Source organism: Myodes glareolus, chromosome 8, assembly GCF_982192425.1.
Source record: "Myodes glareolus chromosome 8, mMyoGla1.1, whole genome shotgun sequence".
Lineage (NCBI taxonomy): Eukaryota > Metazoa > Chordata > Mammalia > Rodentia > Cricetidae > Myodes > Myodes glareolus.
The window spans coordinates 34,271,433-34,296,662 of NC_142033.1; the positions used below are offsets into that span (position 1 = coordinate 34,271,433).

At 39.0% G+C, this 25,230-nt stretch overlaps 1 protein-coding gene across 5 annotated transcripts; it reads right to left on the reverse strand.

Annotated features, from left to right (window-relative positions):
• Positions 1-132: 132 nt before the first annotated feature.
• On the reverse strand, positions 133-25,218 carry Ociad1 (OCIA domain containing 1). Of its 5 annotated transcripts, none has more exons than XM_048415343.3 (9): positions 25,162-25,218; positions 23,605-23,667; positions 23,113-23,193; positions 15,136-15,189; positions 10,222-10,269; positions 9,014-9,149; positions 6,731-6,906; positions 2,969-3,121; positions 133-605 (listed from the first exon to the last, which is right to left on the reverse strand). In XM_048415343.3, the coding sequence occupies exons 2-9, from the start codon at positions 23,660-23,662 to the stop codon at positions 568-570; spliced, it is 744 nt and encodes a 247-aa protein (XP_048271300.1). In that variant the 5' UTR covers positions 23,663-23,667; positions 25,162-25,218; the 3' UTR covers positions 133-567. The 5 variants fall into 5 exon arrangements, with proteins under 5 accessions (XP_048271300.1, XP_048271299.1, XP_048271301.1 ...); XM_048415342.3 differs by lacking the exon at positions 25,162-25,218 and adding an exon at positions 25,022-25,161; XM_048415344.3 differs by lacking the exons at positions 2,969-3,121; positions 25,162-25,218 and adding an exon at positions 25,022-25,161.
• Positions 25,219-25,230: the final 12 nt, after the last annotated feature.

Here is a 25,230-nt window from a genome sequence, read left to right on the forward strand (position 1 = left end):
TATATTAGTGTCTACCACATCACAGATTTTTAGTTTCTTTTGCTTTAAATACCAAGTGCTTTAAATACCCATACATGAGAACACATTAGCAAATTTTAAACCATCCCATAAAAATGAGCACGACAGTTGATGTGTGTTTTACATTTTATTCACCATAAACATTAAGATGCTAGAGCAAATGCTGAAGAAAGGCCTTTTAATAACTGATATAAAGCTGAACCCCAGACGTGTGCTCCCCCACCCCCCACCCCCCCCCCGGCGGCATGCACTATCACTGTCTTCACATAGCTTTATCTAGAGTCACAGTTGAGTTTCACGAGTCCCTGTCACCAAGTGTACAAACCATGGCGTAATACCATCATTCGGAGTGCCCTGGGTCACGACATTTACACAACAGTAAACACTAAAATCGTGTTTGTAAAGCATCAAATGTTAAATCACACAAACCAGGATTTCGTTTTCAATGTGTTTATGAAGACTGCTGCGGAGTCCAAGCATGCAGGTGCGTGCACCACCTGGATGAAGCTGGGTATGGAAGGCCTTCAGTAGGTCCAATGACGGAGTCTCTCACTCGTCCCAAGTATCTCCATATTTGTTTACTTTGACTAGGAAAAAAGCACAAACAACCAATGATTCCACACAGTAAATGACACCACTTTAAGTCTGTTATGAGGATGAGAGGCTGAGCTTGCACAGTGCGAACAGAGCACCTGAGAGTCAACTACACAGGGGCTGACTACAAATGTCCTTTATCAAAAACTTTACATAAGGCCGCACGATGCCCACTTTAAAGGTGAGAGAATGGATTAGTAACTTGCCCAAGGTATAAGCCTTAAAAAAAAACCCTAAGATTTGGAGACCTGTTTTAGTCCAAAGTCTGGGCGCTTGCCTTTACAAGTTTACCTAAAAGAGCATGTGGTCACATATGATAGTACATCCAAAAACAAAGTTACCAGGAATCCAAAAAACAAAACAAAAGCACCACTAATAAACTTGAATTTTGCTTTTCACAAAAATTAAATAACAGAAATGTAGTTAATTCAATCTTTCCTATCAGCTGCCAAAGAACAAGGAGAAATTATTTCCCATATTCTGGCATCTTACATATTAAAATTTGCAACTTGCTCCTCCGCCTCCTTTGGCAGTGCTGGGAAAAAGCGCACTGAGCTGCACTCAGTCCCTATTTCCTCCATTCTTTCTGCTTCTCATCTGTGAATTAACACCTACAGCAAAGAGGTCAGTCTAATGTAAAGAAGCAATGATTGCAGTGTGACTCTTCTGAGAATCTACGAGGTCAAAGCTGCCTTTTTATTAAGACACTACAATCATTACATTGCCTCGTTCTCCTCACATTTCTCTTTGCTCCTTTATAACCACACGGCAGTTTTCCACTCTGATAATATGCTTTCTATCTTAATTTCCAGTGAGATAAATATTATAAACATAATCCATATAAACTCAAGCTCAAAATACTAATATTTTCAGAAATTTTGAATTTACACCAATGTACCAATGTCCAAATTTCTGCCTAGATTCAAGAACATTTTAGAAAAACAAAAATCACAATTTCATAGCAGGCCTTTTCTTTACATTGTAGTATGAAACACAAGGAAAGTCTCAGTTTTCTTCTAGCAAGAAAAGGGCTGTGGTTTACTAGTGTGTCACGTACTAGCACTTCAAGAGTATCCAGCTAGAGCTCCAGGTCAAGTGCACAGAACTGAAGCAGACTGAAGATGAACAGGTGAAAGTCGAGGCAACAGCTCCTTCCTGATACAAGTGCAAATGCTGCGCTGGGAGACATGAAGTAAAGGAGCAGAAAAGGGGGGGGACAGCTTCCTGCCCTCAAGGAGCTTACAGTCTGAGCCATGGTCTATCAGCACAAAGGATGGCCTACACAGAGAGGCCAGCAGCAGAGTTTAGTGTTCTAGATCACAAATCTAGCTCAAAGGTAAAAAATTTTACAACAAAAATGATGGCTTGTGATTATAAAAACAGTTGTAAATAAATCAACCATTAACAACTAGACATCAAATCAGTTCTAAAATCTAAAATCAGTTCTAAAAAGGATTGCTGTATTTTACATATGGCCCTAGAGAACACACTATTCTTATGAGGACAGTATTTACCCATGACGTTGTTGTGCTACGAATAGAAACCAGAGCCTTGTATACTTAACTTTTAAATGAGTGAACAGAAAACCTTCAAACAGGGCCCATCCTTGACATCCCGTCAAAGTAAACAGTTACAAAACCTAGTAAAAATGTCTCCTTCCTTTATATAAAAAAATGTGTCTACACTTTTACTTTTGTAACATATTGTTGTCCAAAAAAGATTAAATTATAACTTACATTTATTAGTTATAGAGAAAAAGTCAAATTCCTCCTCTAGAAATGCCTTAAAGTGTCTTATTACTCAATTACGACTCCATGATTTTGCCAAAAGTATGACTAATGACCAGCTATCAGTCTCTGGTCACTAAATGTGATTATGTAACAAACACCCTGAATTGTTAGGAAAAGCTATCAATTCCCACGGTGTTTCCTTCTACAGAGAAACACTGTACTAGAGAGCTGGCTTCCTTGTTTTGTGTCTTATTGTCTAGGCTTTTTTTTTAAACACCCTCTGAAACACCTTAAAACAGAAGAAGTGGTAACTACGAAATAAGTAAAGTGTTTAAAACTTAAATCTATTTATTATGTGTTGCATCATGCCGGAGGACACCTTTCTGAAGCTGGTTCTTTTCTCTCCATCATATAGGTCTCCGGGGACTGAAGTCAGGTCATCAGGCTCGGTGACAGGTGCCTTTACCTGATGACCCATTTCACCCACTCTGAAATAGCTATTCTTTTAGAAACAAATTATTTTAGTAAATAGCTTGAAGAGTTAAAGACACATCAATACCATAATATTTTAAGCTGACACTTCAGCTTCCGCTCCAAAGAGTCCCATCATTAGACTACTGGCATACCTTCTTTTTTGGGCACTCTTTCCTGCATAGGCCTGACTGAGGGGTCAGTCTTGTGTGTTAAAGTTACTTCATATGACTCTCTGTTCTTACTCCTTAATTCCTCATATGTAATACTTTTTCTTTTGGGACTTTCTTCAAAGTTGGGATCAGGTCCTAAAACACAAACAGTTAATAGGTGGTGGTAAGAGGCAGATACGTCTAAAGTGACTAGATTTTGCAAATGCTTTTTACCTAAAACTGAAACAGAAAAATTAAATATAAGGTCAAACTATTACTGTCACTCCAAAGGCATTGACTTCCTCTAAGACAATTGCAGAACTACAATTTCTCCTTCTTTTTCTTTTGAGATTTACAATTAGTATCAAAATTTTTATAAACTCAGCCACAGCCAGAAAAAGAATAAAAATGCTAAGATCTAACAGTGTGGCTTACATTTACTAAATGCTAGAGTCATTATACTGTGTATAGAATTAGAGTCTACTGGTTATAACTAAACAAAGTTTTACAGTAAATCATATTAATATCTCTATGGGCACATACTACCTAAATTTTTTTTTACTATGTTTAGGGAATTTAAACAAAAATATTTGAAATAACTATTCCATGGTATGAAACAAAGCGGGCCTGAGTCCACTGGTCTGACATCCAATACCGAGGAGGAAGAAAAGGTCCATGTTAGTTACGTGCTCTCTTCCATACCAGAGAGATCTATGTGTGAGCAGCAGCACCAGAATCAGATATGCACGCTGTAGAGTGGCCTCTCTACAATTAACGACAGCTCAAATACACAACACAGTTTAAGTATATAAACAGCAAAAGATTCACAAGAGCATTTCAAAAGAATAACTGATGATAACTTCAGAGCATACCTACTCAAGTTTTATACACCTCACAAAAAGTACTGTCCAGCAAGGTACAAAAACAGTGCATGTTATTTTAGTAAAAAACTAACTAAATTTTGAATCAATTTTCACAAATTTATTTAAAACTCCAGTGAATAATCAGAATCTTCTAAGTAACAAATATTAAATAGCATTTTCAACTCTAATCATTTATCTTGGTAAATGTATACTGCATCAACAAAAAGAAACAAAAGTTCAATTTGTAATCTGTTCTAATACATCATGATTAGAAACTCATTTTTCCTGGATAAGAAGAAAAACAATCTTACATTAAGTTAAAAATAATCTTACATCAATTTTAAACACTTGGATTACATTGGTGGTAAGCAAACAGTGAACTTGTTTCCCCTCCCACAAGTATTTCTAAAGTCCTAAGGCGGTTGGGAACTTTCTGGGACACTGCTGGGTCTGTAACCTCACTCATTTAGCCATCAGCACAAGTCCTTGGGCAAATCACTAAGCGTCTCTGAGCCTAGCTTTTCCCAGTTGTGAATAACTTGAATACTGATCTCTACAATTCCTTCCAGGTCTAATTTTTTCTTAGGCAAAAAAAGAAACACTTTATTATTCCACTGTTCTGTGATAAATGAAATCATAACCAAAGAGAAGACTGATAGGCATTTTCTCCAATGGAAATGTTCTGGCACTGCACTGGGAATGTGCTTTACCGCTCTGTGAATGTGACTAAGACCTGGAAGGAATAGGAAAGGAGCAAAAGCACTGCCCAAAACTAACCAACTACCCGTGGCAATTTTTCTAACAGATATGGCAGAATGCCTTCTACTTTAAAAAGATCACTAAGTCTTTGGGATTCTAGAAAAAGAAAGCTAAAAAGTGGTCATACAAGACAAAAGGCAAAAGAAGGTGCCCTGGAAGGAAGGGCAGCGGCTGGGCAAAGCAAGGCAGCTCCAGGACTCACAAGGGGAACAATGACAACAGTGTTAAGTTTGACCTAGAAGGAAGGATGACAACATACATACAAAACCCAGAAGGACAGATGCTGTGGAGGGCATTAAAATGATATTAAATATGGATCGTGCTCACTCGTGGGTAAAACCAAAGTAACTTTTATCTGCTCTTACATGGGAAAAAAAATAGAACACAAGATTTTGTTGATGAAAATGGTAGGAAGGATGCACAACGCTGCAAGTAAAGAGCTGGTGCATGCCTAGGTTACATGGAAGAATGGATCGGAATGCGACTGAAAAATGAAACACAGTGAAGGACAAGAACAGCAGCTGTCAGAGCTACAACGGTGTCTTTACTCTGCCTGTCTCTTTTCTGTTCTCATGTGGTATCTTTGGTGCCAACCAGAGAGCGCGCGGAGGCCTTAGGATTAAGGTATTCAACAACCTTCTCCTAAACTCAAGCCTTTTATCTTCTGCAACTGTCACTTCCCTTCAGTCCAAACTTCCACTATAAAGCTTTGCATCCAGTAAATTTTCAGTGACAGTATTCTCCATTGCCCCCTCCAAATCAGGTACCACATGCATGCAAGGATACTGAGCAACTGAAATGCTACCAAGGCCACAGAAACTAACTTTACATTTCATTTAGTTCTAACTAACTTACAAAGCTACACTTGGCTTGTGGATACTTTATTTATTAAAGCTATCTAAGTCCCTTTTGGGACCCTCTTAAGTATTTCTTAACTTATCATCAGTTTCTCTTTTTCATTACACCCTTCTCTTCCTCCCTCTCTTTAACCTATATGGAGATTCACTCTAGATTCAAAAGGACAAAAACAAAGCCAAGCCCCTAACTGTTGCTAGGTTAGCCTTCAAAATAATTCTCAAAGCATACTTTACATAGGTCCACAATTTCTCATGCAAGTCCTTTGAGTCAGAGATGTCACAAACTTGAGAAATATATTAGCATATATAGTATCTTCAGCCAAGTTAGGACAGGAATGCCTAAGTAAACATATCAATAGTTTTATAACAAAGTATAGAGAAAAATCATTTTGAATAAAGCAAATAAAGACCACATCACAATTTGCTGCCAAATGTGTTCCAGTCCTAACTTCTAGTTTCCATGGCTCTTGATGTTTTAGGGTTTTTAGATTAAAAAAAAAAAAAGTACAGGCCTGTCTTTCTGTTTCTAAACCTTTCACTGTAGAGTAGAATGAAAGGAAGGAACCTAACGTCTGTTTGTTCAATTTACTCTCTGCCAGCATTGTGTCCAGCTATTTCATCTAATCCCAACAGCGCTTTAAGAAGCATTACTGTCTCCATTCAAGATGAAGAAATACAAATTAGTTGACAATGACTAATTACAAGATCACAACAAATTTTAAACACAACTTACATCCTGGCCTTAATTCAAAATTTTTACTTCACACACCCTGCACTCTGAACTCAGTATTGACACAAACTTCACAATGGACTTTCAAGTGGATTTCCCCATGTAACAATTCTGTAAAGCAGGTAGAATTTCTTCTTACAATTACAGGCAGGACACTGAAAGCCTTTAAGACCAGCCTACGCCCTCCTGGAGTCTCCGCTGCCCACAGTTACTACTTATTTGCTGTTCCTCTACACCTGGGAACATTTTCAACCACTGCAACAACCTATGGATAAGTTTATCCATCTATTTCTGTATCCTCTAAAAAACTGAGTTTCTTAAGGATAAGAACCAGGCCTTGTTCATCTTTATTTTTTCCATCCCTAGCAAGAGTAGCTGGATGAGTGAAGAATCTGATGAAAAGAACAAACATGCTGAGTCAGGCTGATGGGTGAAGCTAGGCTGACAGCTAACGGTAACACACAGACGAGATATCCAGCAGAAAAGAGCATCAAATAAAGGGTATACATACGTTGGACCAATAAATGCTGAAATTCATTTCAAGAGAAGTTTCTACCTTGGGCAATATGGTCAGTAATACCAGTGGGAGTGGACTCATTCATAGAAGCACTAAATGGAATTGGCTCATAACGAGGAAGCGCTTCCTTTTCTATGTTGTCTGCTGCAGGAGATGTCACAAAAGAGGACTGACCACTCATATTTGAGTCATATTTTGATCTTTGAGCATAATGCCTGTAAAAGAACATAATACATAAGAACAAGGACTTTAGATAATGTATAAAAATAAGCAATGAATTTCTAAGATCATAATTTTAAATTATTTATAAAATTAGTAATTTTAAATTATTTATAAAAGCAGTCAAGCTATGTCCTGATCCACTTCAGCAACTAAAAAATGGTCACTAACTAAATATGATGGAAAACATGGAAATCCCAGTCCTGGGAAAGCTCAGATGGGAGGATCCTGAGTTGGAGGCCAGACCAGGCCATAGAGTAACTGCCTCAAAAGTACACAGTCATTGAATATAGGGAAATAGAAAAACATATATTCAATTTCTAAATATTTAGCTTTGTAGGGTAATTTCATTGTGTGTATTAAGGTTCTTACAAAGAAAAACATCCTTCAGATCAGGTTTCAATCAATGTGTCTATGTAGTCCATTTAATGTGGAGCTTATTTCATAGCTGTAGTCCATATAAGCCATGACTTGCTGATATAGACACAGGTATTAGTCTCATAATAATTCTCACAGGTCTGACTGAGAAGCCATTGACAATGGCACTGGGTCTTGTTTCCTCTGCATATACTGGATTTTTGGGATCCTGGTCTGTTTGGTTGCTCACCTTCCTGGACCTGGAGGGAGGGGGGAGGAACTTGGACTTCCCACAGGGCAGGAAACCCTGACTGCTCTTGGGACTGGAGAGGGAGTGGGGGGAGCGGGAGGGTATTGGGAGGAGGGGAGGAAGTGGAAATTCTTATAAATAAAAAAATAAATAAAAAATAATTCTCACAGGTAAATTTCTCATAAAATTTACATTGTTTCCACTATGAAATAATTCATCAGTCTGATTAATGATCTTACTATTTATGTATTTACCTACCCATACAGTTATTTATATTTTCACAATACAAAATCCAAATCACAATCTGAAGAATCTCAGCAATGGGTTAAACACTGCTTTATGAGATTTAGAAGTCTGAAATATTTTTGTTGTTGTTGTTTTGAGACAGGGTAGCCCTGGCTGTCCTGGATACCACTTTGTACACCAGGCTGACCTTAAAACACAGCTCCGCTTGCTCCTGCCTCCCAAGTCCTGGGATTAATGGCATGTGCGATTACACCTAGCTTTAGAACTCTAAAATTTTTAACATTTCAAAGTGCTTTGTTTTGGGGGATAGGATGTAAAAATGTAGCCCAGGCTGGCCTGACACTTAATTCTCCTGCCTCAACTTTCCAAGTGGAAACCTTGCCATGTTATCATTTTGCACGATTTTTATTGTAGTTTTTCATTTTCAAAAGCACACTGCAGAAGGTAGAGTAAGAGGATAGAATCTGACAACCACAGCCAGCACTACTGATCTCTCATACTATTTCTATTGGCATAAACTTATATATACATTATTTTATACTTTTATCTTTTAGTTTATAAAAAAACATTTCACTCAGATGTTTCACAGACTTTGCAGTCATAAAGTACCTCACAACACCCACGATTATACATAACATAATCTCATTCATTACCTCCTCTGGACAGGAAGCTGATTTTAGATTTTCCTCTACTTCAAGTTGTAAACAACCTAGAGCCTATGGATTCTGCTTTTCTGTTTTATCTGATTTACAGCTTTGTAAATAACAAAATAAACAAAAACTTCAAAATACCTGTATCAATTTATACCAAAAATTTATTTAGGCACCAGTTCATTTTGTAAGTAGATACCTTAAGAGTTATCTCTGGTTCTTGGTATGAGACAATCAAAGCAAACATGTATTCTCCAAGTTTCAAGAAAAATGAACTTTATGCTAAGCTTATTTCCCTCATAAGCAACAACAACAACAACAACAACAACAAAAATGGCTATCCATTGAGAGAGATTAACAGAATCTGGTAACTTGAAAGAAGTCCAAAATGCAATAAATTACCAAAAGAACTTGCCAAATTCAATCAAAACAAAAACCCTTTAATTCTTGGACAGGTCATAAAGTAGCCAAATCTTGTTCTACTTCATAAGGCAAAACATTTCTAGACTAAGCAAGTGGCCATTCCGCAGGCAGAGCTCCAGGTCTTGCATTCTGATTCTTAAAAACCAAAACCCTAAGTGGAGCTGAAAGCTGACCTACCCAGGTGGGGAAGAGCGCCTTGCTTGGCCTGACCGCAGAGCTTCTCCAAGTGGGGAATTTTCAAGATTCTTGAACTTTTCTTGGCAGGTTTTCACATAAGAAAGCTTCCCAGCAAAGTACCCCATGATGCAAGCAACTGATATGCAAAAACAGAAAACTGTGTCACTGAATGGGCCTTTTTAGGCAATTTTTTTTCTGAAACAACATTTTTAAAAAGTACAACTTTAAATATCTCTAAGGTTTTAAAAACATTAAGATTAACTAAGATGATGATAAAAGATAAAATTCAAACAAAAAGTCTATGATATAATTCGCTTTCCCCAAAGTAACTCAGTCCAAGTAAAGTAGCATTGACATAAACAATCCCAATACACCACACTTCATATACAGGAACAAGACAGAGAGATGGACAAGTAAACAAATAGGTTCTAGTCATGGGGACCTGGGCATTTGTTTTATTGTAAATTGGAACTGTGTTACAAGCCCCAACAATTTCAAAAGATTGCTTTAAAAACAAAACTCAGTATAACAAGTCCATTAAAATAAAGAATTACAAATTCACTTGTAATTATGGCATTGCTGTATCATGTATGTTTCCAATAGACGAGAAGCTACCCCAAAAAGTTTCATAAAGATCATATCCATTTTCAAAAGAAAATTTAGTTTCTTTCTGTCAGCCACAAAGTGGAACATAAATTAAAGAGGGAAAAAGCCAATTCCAGACATGATAATTTGGATTAGCAGAATATCTAGGTAACTTCCCTTTTACTATAAACAAAGCAAGAATTTATTTTCGCCAAGCAGTGGTGGTTCAGGCGTTTAATCCCAGCACTCAGGAGGCAGAGGCAGGCGGATCTTTGTAAGTTCGAGGCCAGCCTGGTCTACAAGAGCGAGTTCCAGGACAGGCTCCTAACCTATAGAGAAACCCTGTCTCAAAAAACCAAAAATAAATAAATAAAAAGAATTTATTTCAAGAACTATGTATAAAGTAATATCAAATGAAGAGCGATTTTATATTACAAAAGGGGGAGAGGAGTCTTTTAACTAACACAGGACTTTCAATGCTGACATTAAGATTGTCAAGCAGGGAACTTAATGAAAAGCTTAAACAACTTGATTTGTGGCAATTTTAGCAACTTAAAATATTTTATTTAAATTTAATCATTTGTAAAAATGGCAGAAAAAAACACAGCATTGTTTATACTTACATATGAGTTTAGGAATGGAGCCATATTTTGGATGACTTGACAGGATTCCTAAAGAAGAGTGAAGTATTTCTGAGTAACACTGTCAGAGAAGGAAAAACCAGTTTCGACTATCTTAAAACAGCAAGTGCCAACAGCAACTCTGTGTGGTGAATTCAGTGTCAACAGAAAATGTTCTAAATGTCAAAACACTATAGTCTATTGCAATACGTAAATACAGAAATGATCACTTGTCACAGTCAAGAGACTATGTAAATACTTCTACCTACCAAGATCAACAATAACAAAGACTTAAAAGACTTGATTAATTATAGGACTAAAAATTATTCAGAGCCAGGAAGAACTCTAATCAAACATATAAAACCAGGTCTACACTAAAAACTAGAAAACTGACCAAGGAATTCATATGGAATATGAAGAAATACTCCATGTTCAAGAAGTGAAATGTTGAACACTGTGAAGAGGGCAGTTCTCCATAAATTCACCTACAAACTCAAGGTTCCACATAAAATCAAAATATGCTTTCCTTATTTTAAAAACTGTATGCAAACACAAAGAGCCAAGGTAACACTGAAGAATAAACTATCATCAGTACCAAGACCTACTAATAAAGTAATAGTAATTAAGACAGTCATTTACAGATGCAAGAATAAGATGAACAAAGCCAAGAACTCAGAAATGGTCTCATACATAAACTGTCTTTTAAGAAAAAAAAAAAAAAGCAACAGTGCAGTGTAGTGAATAAAAACCGTCCTTTCAGAACAGCGTGGTCAGTAACATGGACCTTGAGTCCGGGCGGCTTCCAATTTTAATTATGAAAGAAAAAGCTTATGGAAAAAAGTGTAAGCGATCACCTTCTTATCCAGGTGGACAAAGATTTTAAATACCTAGATAAAAACTGGACTCTTAACAAAAAGTAGTTCATCAACGCTGGGCTAGAGATAACCATGGGGACTTTATCTGCTTATTGTATGCATGTGTGTGTGGTGCATGGCATGGCAAGTACAGAGGAAACTGGCAAAAGGGGCTTTTGAGGACAGAACTCGGGCTGCCAGGCTGAGCAGTAAGCACATGTACTTTCAAAGCCACCTCGCTGACCCAGTCATGGGGATAGCTGTCAGCACTGTCACTAAAACCCATGTCATTGCTAGCTTAGTAGTACACAGACTTGAACTGGGGTCTAGCTCAGTGACAGAGCACATATTTAGCAAAATTCTGGGTTCAATTTCCAGGTCCACTTACAAAAAAATGTGCACAGATACAAAAAGCTAAAGCTGAACTTTAACGTTTCTAAAAACGAAGAAAACCAACATTAGTAACGTAAGCATAAGACAATAAAAATTACTCCTTTTGTGCTGCATAGCATTGAAACAGCGCAATATGTAACAAATTTCCAAAAGCTTGAAAAAAAACTGAGCAAGGCAGAGTATGTCACTGTAGAAATAAAATAAAAAGAACACTTCAAGAACTGGTTAATGGAGTAAAGTGCGTAGGCACATGCCTTTAACCCCAGTGCTTGGGAGGCAGAGACAGGTACATCTCTGAGTTCAAGGCTAGCTAGACTACACAGAGTTCCAAGGCACCAAGGGCTACACAGTGAAACCCAGTCGGAATACCTATCACCCCCAAAAGAAAAATTGGTACTAATGAGTGATGTTGGTCAAAGATAAAAACTGTCCATCAAGTCCGAGCATCACAGAGGTTATTGTGATGAACTTTGACATTTCCAACAATGATAAACATATGAAAATGAATAGCACAGACTGCAATGGATTAAAACACATAAACAGCAAAGCGCTCATTCATGAAATCAGATTTGAAACAGTTGAAAACAATCAGAGAAACATGAAAGGAGGCTCTCCTTTTATGTTCTCTATCCTTTCTTATTAGATCAAGAGCAAAGGGGAACAGCCAGGATAGCACGTCAAGCATAATGTACTGCGGAAAAGATGTTACAATCAAGTGCTACTACAATGTATGTCTTTGAAGATCTTGTCTGACTCCTTTCCCAAAAGCCTGTTCTGATTTCAATTTCTACCTTTTTCTCAACTGCCTAGGATTTCATGTTACCACAGGGGGGTAAAAATCTAAGTTGTCCTTCTACACACCATAAACCAAAAAAGTAATTATTCCTTCTTCTAGTTCTAACTTATCTATTTAATGGTGTTCCTGATTTTGCCTCTACACCTACTAATATCCTTTTGGAGTGGGGTGCTGGGGTGGAAGGAGCACTGGGTGTTAAACCCAGGGCCCCACACATATGCCTTCCCATCAGTCATGTTCCTCCTTCCTGATACATTCTTCCTTTGCTTTTACCCTGAATCACTTCTTTTAAAGATTGACAGCTATCTTTTTTGAACACCTACAGCTGAGCATTTCACGACATAATGCCTCTTTGCTTCAGCTCATGTTCACATGCATGTTTTTTAGGATGACTACTACAGCTCTTAAATTTCTTTTGTACAAGTCCACACCTAATTCTGTTTATTCTTAGTTAAGTGACACGCTGGAGTACCACATATTACAAGACAAACTGACATTGATTTCTCTGTTGACCCCTTTGCCAGTTTTTTCTTTAAACTAATGTGACTAAATTGTTTTCCCCAATACAGAGCTATCTTAGGAAGGAAACAACTTAGTTTGAAGTGCACATAAATATATATACTTCTTAAGTTGTTTCCATGATTAAGATTTTGATCATATAATACATTGCACTGAAATTATTTAAAGATTCTTCCAATACTTTTATTACCCTGCTCCTCAGATCCTTCCATTTCAATCTAAATCCACTTTATGTGTACTGGGCATGGTGACACCCCTGAGGATCAGTCCTCACCTTCCACCTTGTTTGTTTGACACAGGGTATCTCTTTGTTTATCCCTGCATATGACAGGCTAACTGGCTTGTGAGCTTCTAGGATTATCCTGTCTCTGTCCATCTCCCTGAAGAACCCATGGGATTACAGCCATGTACTATGGCTCGCAGCTTTGCATGGGTCCTGGGGATTAATCTCAGGTTCTCAGTTATATGATAAGAACTTAATCCACCAAGCCCCAGATCCTGCCCTAATCCATTTTATAAATGGTAACAGAGATTGAGTACTAGGCAAGAACTATATTACTGAGTTACACCTCCAACACTAAAACCAGTTTTATTTTTCTATGACCATATGAACAGTCAAAGCACTATGATCTAGTTAAAGCTAAAATGGGGTTGAGCAGGTAATTCAGTTGAGAGAATGCACACATGCCCACCATGCACAAAGCCTGGGCCTGACTCCCAGAATCTCAGAAACAGGTAGAAACATGTCTGTATTCCCACACCTGGGAGGCAGAGGCAGGGGGCTTAAAAGCTCAAGGTAATTCTTATATACTGAGTATAAGGTTAGCCTGAGTTACATCAGATCCTGCTTTCTGACAGTAAATTAAAAAAAAAAATCTCAAACACATTCTGTCATATTCACATTTACAGAGGAGCTAGTCAACAGATTTTTTAAAAATTGTCTGGAGTCAACAGTAATATTACCACAACTTTCTGGAATGCTTCCCTTGCATGCAGGTAGAGGATACAACAGTCCAGTAATTCATGAAATATATTTAACAAGTAATCTGCTGGCTTCACCACTGATATATTAATATTTAACCTAAACTCAATCCCACAGAGATAACTGTTCTAAGTAAGCCAACCGAATTTAGCCTCTTTGGGGACTACTAACAAAAGATTACCATGGGCTAGAGACATAGCTTAGTTTGTAATCCTAGACCTGGGGCTTGCTGGCCCTCCTGCCTACCCAGGCAAATTCTAGGCCAATGAGATCGTGTGTGGAATGCTTGGAGAATGACAGACAAGGTTGCACCTCCATTCACACACAGACATGTAAAACTCTACTACTAGAGACCCTTGAATATCTAAGCTATTTAAACAGTGCTTTGCCTGTGTATCACCTGCACACAAGGTGCCTGCAGAGGCCAGAAGAGGGCGTTAAGGCCCCTGGAACATGAGTCACAAACAGTTGTAACCATCATAAATAAGGATGCTTGGAACTGAACCTGAGTGTTCTGCAAACATAAGTACTCTTAACTGCTGAGCCATCTTCTAAACTTTTTTAAAATGCTAACTCATTCTTCCCTATTCCCCAAGATGAGAAGACAAAGCTAGTTCAGGGAACTAGGGAACTACAGGTACTTAAGTCAGTGCACAGGAGTCACCTTAAACTTGTAAAACAGACTGTGATTGACTCGTATGACTCTTACGAGCTAGAATCTGCATTTCTAACAATCTCTAAGTAAGCACATTGCTCAGCTAGACCAAGTTTGCTGTTCTCCTTGCAAACTAGCCACAAGGGTTGGCTGGTTAGTTTTTAATGTATGTCTGTGTGAGTGTAAGCCATATGTGTTTCCTAAAGCTGAAGTTTATATAGGAACTAAACGTAGGTCTTCTGGAAGAGTAGTAAGTATTCTTAACCACTGAGCCATCTCTTCAGACCTATCAACAAATGTTAAAGTACTTTACTGCTTTTGTATATTGTTAATATCAAATTTTCTGGTTGGTTGGGATTTTTTGTTTGTTTTAGAGGCAGGGTCTCAAGTAGCCCAGGCTGCCCTTGAACTTCTGAACTTTCTGTTTCCATTTCCCAAGGGCTGGGATTACATGTATGTGCCACCAGTTCAAACCTGAGGGCTCTCTGCACACAGACATGCACTGTAACAATTAAATACATACCCAGCCCCAATGCCATCAAATGTCAAATCAATACAATCAAGTGAGTGGGTCCAGAAAGACAAAATTCTTCTAATCCTGTATAAATTTATCAATGATCATGCTTACTAAGATAATGTTTACTTATCTAAAAATCAATATAATAAAATAAAGCAAGCTATCCAAAATGCTAATTAAATGTAAAATGTAAACGCTTACCTTTACTAATTAATCCTTGAGTAATCAACATACTTGTAGCAGCCAATGGCACAGCTATAGGAAGAAAAAGAAGTTATATATATCAACAAAAGGAAAATACTATTTTGAGTACACTAGGAAATAAATTAGAATCAGTAACAGCACAACCCTCAAGATGAAGATTCAACAACCAATATCTCTAAAGCTGCACTGTGCACACACAGTGAAAATAAAGGAGTATTTTCAGAAAATACTTTAATTCAAGAAACCACCTAGGTTTAGGTTCTACTAGCAAGTCATTAAAATAATCAACTAAATAAAATAAAATAATCAACTAAATGAAGTAAAATGACTAGAAATCACTTCTGAAGTAAAAGGGAAAAAGCCATACTTCAGAAGCACACTACAAGAGCCACTCAGTACTAGGTGGTAACCAAATTCAACAGTTTAGGTGCCTCAAGTGAATTACCTCATTCATATCAGCACATCTTTACAGGAAGCTTTATAAATGTACATCTTTACATTTACATCATCATCACGTCTTCACAGGAAGCTCATATTGCTACCATTTACAAAGTAAGCTTAGAGATGTTAACCTTACTTACCTAAAACCATATGAGACCATCAATGTTAAGTCTCACACCTAATGAAACCTGACTAATATCAGATCCTAAGATTTCAGCCTCTAAATTACACTGTGTGACACAAAATATATTTGACCATGTGATTAAATGGTAGCTGGAAGAATGAAATCATGCATTAAAAATATTCCTTAAAAGCATATGGAAATATGTAAAAGATGCATATTAACCTATAATTTCAAAATGATTTATAACTTAGAGACAGCTGTGAATCATTGCTCTCCACATCAGCCCCAGATCTTCTGCAATCATGGAAGTTGGTCTTTGGCAAGAAACTAGATCTGGTAACCTGACCAGTAAACAGTTCCCTAGACTGACAATAAATTTACCTAAATAAGTGTCTCACCTGTTTGTACAAAGAGTTTACACAGACTACCCACTTCCTGTCTGGGAGTCTGGAGTTTCAGTACCAGCCAGCCTAACAGTGCTCCTCTGTGATCAATCCCCAATAAAAACCTGGCTCTGGGTTTCTAGTGAGCATACCCGATAGACAAATTCTCAGATGCAAGTGTCCAGCTTCCTCTTAATTCCACCAATGCTCCTTTACCTAATTTTTCTTTTTGTATTTTAGTCGTAAATTAATTTGAGTTAAAATAACATGCACCTGGTGACTGGCATACTCTATAACATCCAGAGAGTATATAGTCTCCATGCCAACTATTCAACTGCTGTCTAAGGCAGAAGTACCCTAAGATAAAACATGAAAAAAACCAAACTTAGCCTTTTCTAATTAAATGCTACTTATGGACACAAAATATTAACTCAAGTAATTTGCACATGTAATCAAACCAGCCTTTTTCTCCCAATCATTTTAAAATAAAAATATTTTTAGCATATTGAATACAAAACTACATTTGGTTCATGTCTGTGGTCAGCTTGACTCTTGTCTAAACTATGTGGCAATTTAAAAACAAAAATAATTAAATATTTTAACTACCACAGAAATTTTATGATCAAGATTTCTAACTCTGCAATCAGACATCAACTTTGTCATCGAACATAATTTGCAGCCATCCTAAGTAAGCCTTGGCTGCTTACTATTCTACTTACTGATTTTACCTTTGCTGGAAAATGCTTTCTTTAATGCTGCTGGTTAGAATGCCTTCATGCATTATGATTTAAGGTTTTTCAATGAACAAATCACTTTGAAATTACAGCATCAGCTTATCTTGGTTCAAGGACTAGAATAGGTGACACTGAGGAATTACAGAAGGCTAAGAGATGATGTGGCACTCAGCCAGCCCTACAATGGACAGCACTTTCCTGGCTGAGACAGAGTAACAATCCTGGGAAGGAGTGCTGGCGCTACTATTCCATGTACCACCATGCCAGCAGGTGCTTTCTCTTATGCCATGAGGGGATAATAGACCAGGCTTAAGTTCTGCCCAACTGACAAGATCTATTTTATGTCACAAAAATAGTCAGTTGAAAGGGGCTTTGGCAGTTACCTAGTCTTTACCCTAATCAGAGTGTACTGGTATTCAGAATGGACAATTCACGTGTCCAAAACAATGCAGGTAATTATGGCTGACCTAGGATCAGAACCCAAGTTCTCCGGCTCCCAGGTCAGTGGGAGTTTACCACAGTACTATGAGATACTACTCTAGTCTGTAAACAATCAGTTTCTTCAGGTAAATCAGTATTACTGACAGCCGCTGTCCACATCATATTCAACAAAAGCATTCCCACAATTCCTTGAGCTTTTTTCTCCTCACAATTGCAAAATGCTACTACTGCTCTAAATCTGCAGCAGTTTTCACCAGAAAATTTAACACATTAGTCAGAATGTATAAATAAATAGCGAAAGAGTGAGTGAGTGAGAAGAGAGCCACTTAATAGATAATCACCATTTGTAAAATTAGAATTGAATTAATTCCCACAACAGTTTCATGAGCTAGATAGCTATCATCCCCATTTTGCAGATAAGCAAACAGGGACATAAAGAGAAACTTGCCCAAATTTCACAGCTCTTAAAGTATATACTTGGGGCCAGGTAGTGGTGGCTCACGCCTTTATTTCCAACACTGGGGAGGCAGAGGCAGATTATATCCCTGTGAATTCGAGCCCAGCCTGGTTTACATAGTGAGTTTCAGGACAGTAGGACTGTTTCACAGAGAAACCCTGTCTTGGGGGGCGGGGAAGTATATATTTGGGACTTGAATCTAAATAGTAAGGTAAGAACAAAAATCTATGCTTTTGTCATTGATAATGTTTTCCAATTTGGAAACATATGGCTATAACAGGACTTTTCATAAAGGGAAGTAAAAAGGGTCTCTCCATCCCAGAGAGAGCATTCATACATCAAAGACAGATTTCATCCAAGTTCAGTTTGTGAAGCAGTGTATTTACTGGTATAAGCATCACAGCTTAGATGGAAATGGATCCTGGCAGGAGACAGTCAAGGAATACTGAGTGTTACAGCTCGGGTGGAAGAGCCCTCTGGCAGGTGGGAGCACGGGCCACAGCAAGCAAAGCAGTTTACAGTCCTGCTCTAGGGAAAGGCTTCCTCAATGTAACCACATCTAACAGGAGAGGGCTTTCCCCAGCAAAGTTCTTACAGCTTGGCTCCAATGCTCAGGAGTGTAGCAACTCTGCTCTGCTAGGTGGAGGTTTCCCCAGTGAAAGTGTTACAGCCCTGTTCTGACTTCTCCCACAAAGTTATAACAACGGGCACTGCTAAGGGAAGGCTCCCCCAGTGTTACAGTGTTAACAGTCCCACTCCGCTTCCAGGAAGGGTGTCTTCACCCAAACCTTGTTCAAGAGATTTATTGGGAGGGAAGAATCCAGGAGAGTGGCTGCCTCTACCAGTATGGAAGAGCAGCTGAAAACTGAACAGGCACAGGGTTTAGACAGGACTTCTTAGGAGCAGAGTATTCCCAGGAAGAAGAGGGATAGGTTAGTTTTTCCCTGCTCAGGGATTGGTTAGTTTAGTTGAAATCAGAGATAGCTGATTTCAGAGCCAAACTATGTTTCTTTCACTGGCCTTTTTAAAAGCTTTTTGGCTCAAGTTTTGGGACCAGGGCATATTTCTTTCACTGGTTCTATTTCTAGGGACAAGGTGTGTTTCTTTGGCATTGGTTTCAGAGTCAGGGTGCATTACTTTAGTTATGGGTTCAGGGCTATAGTATTTCTTTCACAGGTTCAGGTCTCAGAACCAAGTTGTGTTTCTTTCACTGGCTCTGGTTTCAGAGCCAGGGTGGGTTTCTTTGGTTGGCCCCTTTACCCTACGACTGGGAGCTCTTTATAGGGGCATGAGTGACTCAAAAGATAGCCAAACCATCAGGAAGTCCCCTGAACAATAAAGCATGCCACCAGCAATATGGTTGACTCACTGACTCCCATCAGCAACTTTTGAGCAGCTACACTATCAAGAAATCCCCTTGACTTTATCTAGGCTATACCATTGATGTTGGTTACACAATACAAGTAGATATCAAGTTCCTAATGTGGAACTCTGGTTGCATCACAAAGTAATCAAGCTGGCAATGTTCTCCCCTAATGGCTAACATTTGTAGTGCCAGTCAGTTTTATGCCAGAGGATGAGAAAGAATTACGGCTCAACAGTCTTGGTGGCTATGCAAACAAGATACAATTGCTGTTATAATACTGGCACAACTAACATGGGTGAAACCAACAACTTTGCAGGTTAATTTAAACCTACTCTACAGGACTACGTTTGATACTGTTAGCTGGGCACAATTGTAACTAAGAATATCATAGCCCCCAGCAGGGAGACTATGACTATTGTTTTGTTAAACATGCATGGTAAAATTGCCTCCTAAACATTTGTATTCATGCCTATAGACTGCTGCCACTGGGGACCATATTAAAAAGAAACTTCTTTACAATAATAGTGATTGCTGTGGAAGCTGAACTGATGAGACTGTTGCTATGACAGAATATCTTTCATTATCCCCTCCAAGGAGCTGACATCAAAAGAAGGAAGCCAGAAAGAATGTTGAGTCAGAAGGATGCAGTGTAGCTGTTTCCTCTGAGTTGGAGAGGACCACTGCCAGCCACAAGAGACCAGCAAGAGGCCTCTTTTCCTGGAGGCTGTAAAGGTAAATAATTCAATGTGGCCTACCATGTACTGGACACATGAGACTCTTCAATGATGCAGCTGCCCAAGGGTCTACCATGTTCCTGGAAGCAATCTCAAGAAACTAACTCTATGGTTCACCAAGCAGGACTTCAATGGAATCCTTTCTTTATTCTATCAGTGTTATCCCAATCTGGGGTAACCAGGTGTTTAAGTCTCTCTATGGAAAGTCATACTAACACACACATAAAATATAACTCATGCAACCTATATCTGATGCAAATGTGAATTCATACATCATGTCAGTAATTCCAAAGGTTGGGAGCTGCTGTAGTACACAAGATGCAACACAGTAACACTTTATGTACAGAGCCTTCTGTTACTTTCTAAGGTAACAGTTACCTTAATGAAGCAGTCTTCATATCAATGAGCCTGCTTTTAAACCAGGAGGAATACAGTTTACAGATGTCAAAAGGTACAAAAATTACATTTCCAGGGTGTTCTAATTACTTTAACATTCTGTTCTGATCAACAGTCACAAGCCAATACTTTCCTTAGTAAAATAAATTCCATTACTCATTTGCATAAATATGCATGTCACATATGGCATTTTATATCTGAGAAACCAATGTTAAAGTACAAAATTTCCTATTACATAACTATTAAATTCTCCTGGTAATTACATGTTTAATTTCCTATAATCTGGTTACATAGTTTGAAAGTTTGTTTTTATTATAGAGAACCCTTAGTTCATCTCTGTTTTAAGAGTCTAAAGCAATCCCATTAGGAAGGCAGAGACAGATCTCTGTGAGTTCAAGGCCAACCTGATCCACACAGTGAGGTCCAGGACATCTAGGGTTCTAGCCCATAAAACAGCAAAAAAACAAAGTCTAATGCTACCTATTAATCTTTTGTCTAGTAGTCCACCTAGCAAGCTATTTTCCACCTGCTCTTATTTCTCTCTTTAACTTGGGACTGCAATACACTTATTGTAATAAAAATGTACCTTATTATTCATATATCACTTTCCTATATATGAAATCCTGCCTATAGATCACTTTCCTCCAATACAATTTAGGCATAATATTACAGCTATTTCAAGTGACACACAAAGCATAAATTTAATCATTTAGAAATAAAACTGGATCCAAGAGTAACCATTAGCTTAATGCATTATTTTTAGAACCCTATGTACCAAGCCTAGTCTTTTTCACGTAGACTCTTGCTGGATAGCACAGGGAGACCTTCAACTATACAGCTCAGGGCCAGCCTCAAATTCAAGATCCTTCTGTGGACTGGAATTACAGGGTTTTCTTTTTCTTAATTCTGTGTCATTAACACTTTAAAACAATTTGTTTGTCATAAATGCAAATGGTCATACCTAATTTATTTCTTCATATAAATAGTATACCTTTAATGAGTACTGTTATAAACTAGGTAAGTCTCGATGTTATCATTTGACCTTTATTCTCTTTATTCTGAATTATCTACTTCTTCAAAAACTGTCACTTTACAGCCTCTAAAAAAGGCAACATCAATGTGTCAAATGTGTCTCTCTATGGGAGCCCTTACCTGTTGGGAGGAGTGGATGGGGGTGGACCTGGGGGGGAGCCAAGAAGGAGGCAAGGAAAAGGGGTAGGAGAGAGAACCTCAGTTGGAATGCAAAATGATTTAATAAATAAATGATTAAAAAACAAAATAACATGGCATTCCTGTGGAGGTCAGAGGGCAACTTTGGGGACTAGCGTCTCTCCTTCCCTCACGTGGGTTCTAGACACAGCACTCAGGCTCCGCAGGCTTCCCCACTGAGCTAGCTCCCAGGCCCTCCTCCTTCTCTGTTTCTTCACCCTTTTAAAATCTATCCTGCAGGGCTAGAGAGATGGCTTACAGGTTAAGAGAACTGACTGCTCTTCCTGAGAGCCCAAGTTCAATTTCCAGTTGAAGTTGTCCAGTTGCTAAGGAACTGAGATCCTCTTCTAGCCTCCTTCACCAGACATGAGACCACAGACACATGGGCAAGAGAAACACCCGTATACACAAAGATTAATTAAAAAATCTTGAAATTCCACCCTGATTCTCTGTTGGAATTACCTACAGCAATTGTAAAAAGGCTGTGATTTCAGAAGCACCAGGTTTTTGTACAAACAAAACAATGTATTTGTTTGTAACTTTCAGTGTTCTCTACACTTAAAATTCTTAGAAGGCATTTGTGGTAAACACATGAACTCCTAGCAGAAAACAAGCAGAATAATCACATATTCAAGGCTCGCCTGGTCTAGTTCCCTTGGAGAATCGGTTGTTTGCTTATTTTTTTGGTCTTCTGTAATTCCTCCACTACTATCCTGGTGCTAGGAACCAAACCCAGGACCTCATGAGCGCTACCACTGGATAGTCTTCAACACTGGACCTGGTCTACACAGCAAGTTCCAGGCCAGCCAGAGCTACAACAGACATACAACAACAAAAGAATCCTGATCATAAGATCTGTAGTCAGAAATTCAAAGTTGATAGTACAGTAACTCCTCACTACAGTGAAAGGCAACAAACCAACTGTCACAACAGTCATAAATGTAAGAGTTAAAACCCCAGAACAAAAGTCTGTGTTTCAGGCAGACCTGATTCCAAGGCACAATGATTCACTAACTAACGTGTAACACAGGTAAATATGTTCAACACCTCTTAACCATAATTCCTTCAATTCTATTTCTTTCATCTTTTTTTTTCCATGACAGGGTTTCCCTGTGTAGACCTGGCTGTTCTGGTACTCACTCTGTAGGTCAGGCTGACCTTGAACTCACAGAGCTGTGCCTACTTCTGTGTTTCAAATGCTGGGATTAAAGACATGCACTACCACCACCTGGCACAATTCTATTTCTTTAATCTCTATTAGTAATAAATAACCACACTATGCCAAAAGCGCCCCCAATATGTTCTCCATGTACCTATCATTTCAAACATAAATTTAAGTCACATTTCTAGGTGAAGGTAGGCTTATGCTGATAGAAAACTGAGGACCAGGGCAGAAGAGATGGCTGGCGATGCAAAGCCCAGGACCTGAGTTCCGACCTCTGGTGCTCATCTAACAGCCAGCATGGGCATCCCAGCACCGGGAGGCCGAGACAGGAAGATCTGAGGCTCACAGGTTGGCCAATTTTGACAAAATGGTAGAAGTCTAGGTTTATTGAGAAATCCTGTCTCAAAAAATACGAGGAAGAGGCACAGAGAAAAAGACGCTGACCACTGCCCTCCACACACATGCACATCCACACAAATGCACCCAGGGTCAATTTTTAAAAGTTCATAAAAAGGATAACTCACATCTGAACCAGAAGCTTTCTTCATTGCACTCTGCGAAGACTCTCCTTTCTTCCTCTGTCGGAATGTAATCAGCCCCTATGTCTTTTGGAGAAAAACTGGAAGTCATTTTCTTAAAAGTCTGAAAGTTAGCTTTGTCTACTAGTAATAAAAACATTTAAAAACAGATAAACAAACAAACAAACAAAGCGATGAAGTAACTGGCTGGTTAGCTTTTTAAAAAAATGTTGACTTCCAACAGAATTTATTCTTACTACCTGTTAAGACAGGCCGAACACACTGCTAGATGAAAATACTGAAAACCAACCCCCACCCTGCTCAGATAATGAGGAATTTTAAGACTGCAACAAGACACCATCAAAGCAAGGATGAAGCCCTGTGACTGCGCAGACATCACACCCATAAGGCCAGCCCAGCTGTTACTGTTACTCAAGCAACTAAAATTTCCTTACACAGAAAGCGCTACTAATTATAAATATTTAATATGATAGTTACGGGGAATCGGTCTTGGAACTTCAGCATTCGGCTCTCGAAACTCAGCCCTCCCATTCATAGTTCCTGCATCAAAGACATGCATATTCAAACATTGTAAGATATTAGAATAGACTAAGTATCTATAACCAGTCTACCTGCCAGTCAACAAATATTTACTTTAAAACATTAAACTTTGGAAAAATTATTTCATGTGCGTGGATGTTTTGTTTGCACGCCCGGTGCCTGAGGAGGTCAGAAGGTGATGGAGTTGCAGATGGTTGCGATACTGTGATAATGTGGGGACTGGGACTGGAACCAGGCACCCTGGAAGAGCCAGTGCTCTTCATCGCTGAGCCAGGCCTGCAGACCCTGCTTCAGACCGCTACGTTTCAACTACTTGACCCAACTTCATGAGGAAAAAGGTCATAAACTTACTATTTAAACTAATTATTCATGTTCGGTCCTTTAATTGAAAAATAGGTATACAAAAACAGACAAAATTTCTCTTCAGAGGCGACGTTATTTCACATTATTCTGTACCATGGTTCAAAAAACAAAACAAACAACCCCCCCACACACACACAACTATGTCCAAATGGTTGAGGGAAAAAAGGCCATTGCTAGGCTTTCAATTAATCAAAAAAAGAAAAAAAAAACCTGCATCGTCTCCCATAACTCAGCAGTCAAAAAAAAACAAAAAAAAAACGACGTCACAGTCTCTCTGCAGATAGCTGCTTTCTAACAGCAAACTACTAATCTTCTAATTGTCCCTACACCGGCCGCAAATAATCGTCAAATAAATGCGATTTTATAACCAAGCGCATTCCAGGAACATATACTGATATTTCCTTCGTCTTGTAGACCTCAGGATTTCAGATAACGAGTAATCTCCACGTTTAAACAATCGCATAAAAACGCGGTATGAGATGCACGACGCCAACAGCAAAGCACCTTTCAGTAATTCGTTTAGCGACTAAGAAACTGCATACCCATCCGTCAGAGGAAAGGTTTCATAAATGATTTTTGGGTGGATGAAGCATTCTGAGGAATGCTTCTTAAATCGCAAAACGTATTCTAAAAAAAGAAAGAAAGAAATATCTTCCCTAGAAAGGTTGGAGGGCCATGAGATCAGTCTCAACACTACAGCGTAAAGCGCCTAATTCCAAAAAAAAAAAAAAAAGGCTCAGGCCAAGCCTGGCCGTAGCCGCAGACTCCAGCACTCCTGCCCCGCATCTGTCACCACACAGCGGTCACCGCCGACTTCCCCACCCCTCCCTGCAGGCCCTCGCCGCCCGGGTTCCCCGCGCTGCAGCCGAGCCGAGGCCCACGGCGCGACCCGACACCTTCAGGCAGGAAGATGGCGGAAGGCGCGAGGCGACGGCGGGAGAGGGTGGGAGACTGGCAGACAAGCTGGGGAAAGCTTTGCCATTACACCCACCTCCTCACGATAGAGGTGGCAACGCGGCGAGCACGAGCCCGGGCAGAGGCCGGCGGAGGATCCCAGAGGCAGGGACCGCGAACAACGCCGAGAAGTCACCCAGACACAAGCCCCCGCGGATCGCGACCCGGAAGCATTACCTTCGGCAGGAAATGACGTTGGGCAGTTCTGGGGGTAACTGCCCGAGCCACCTCTCAATCCTCACGGTG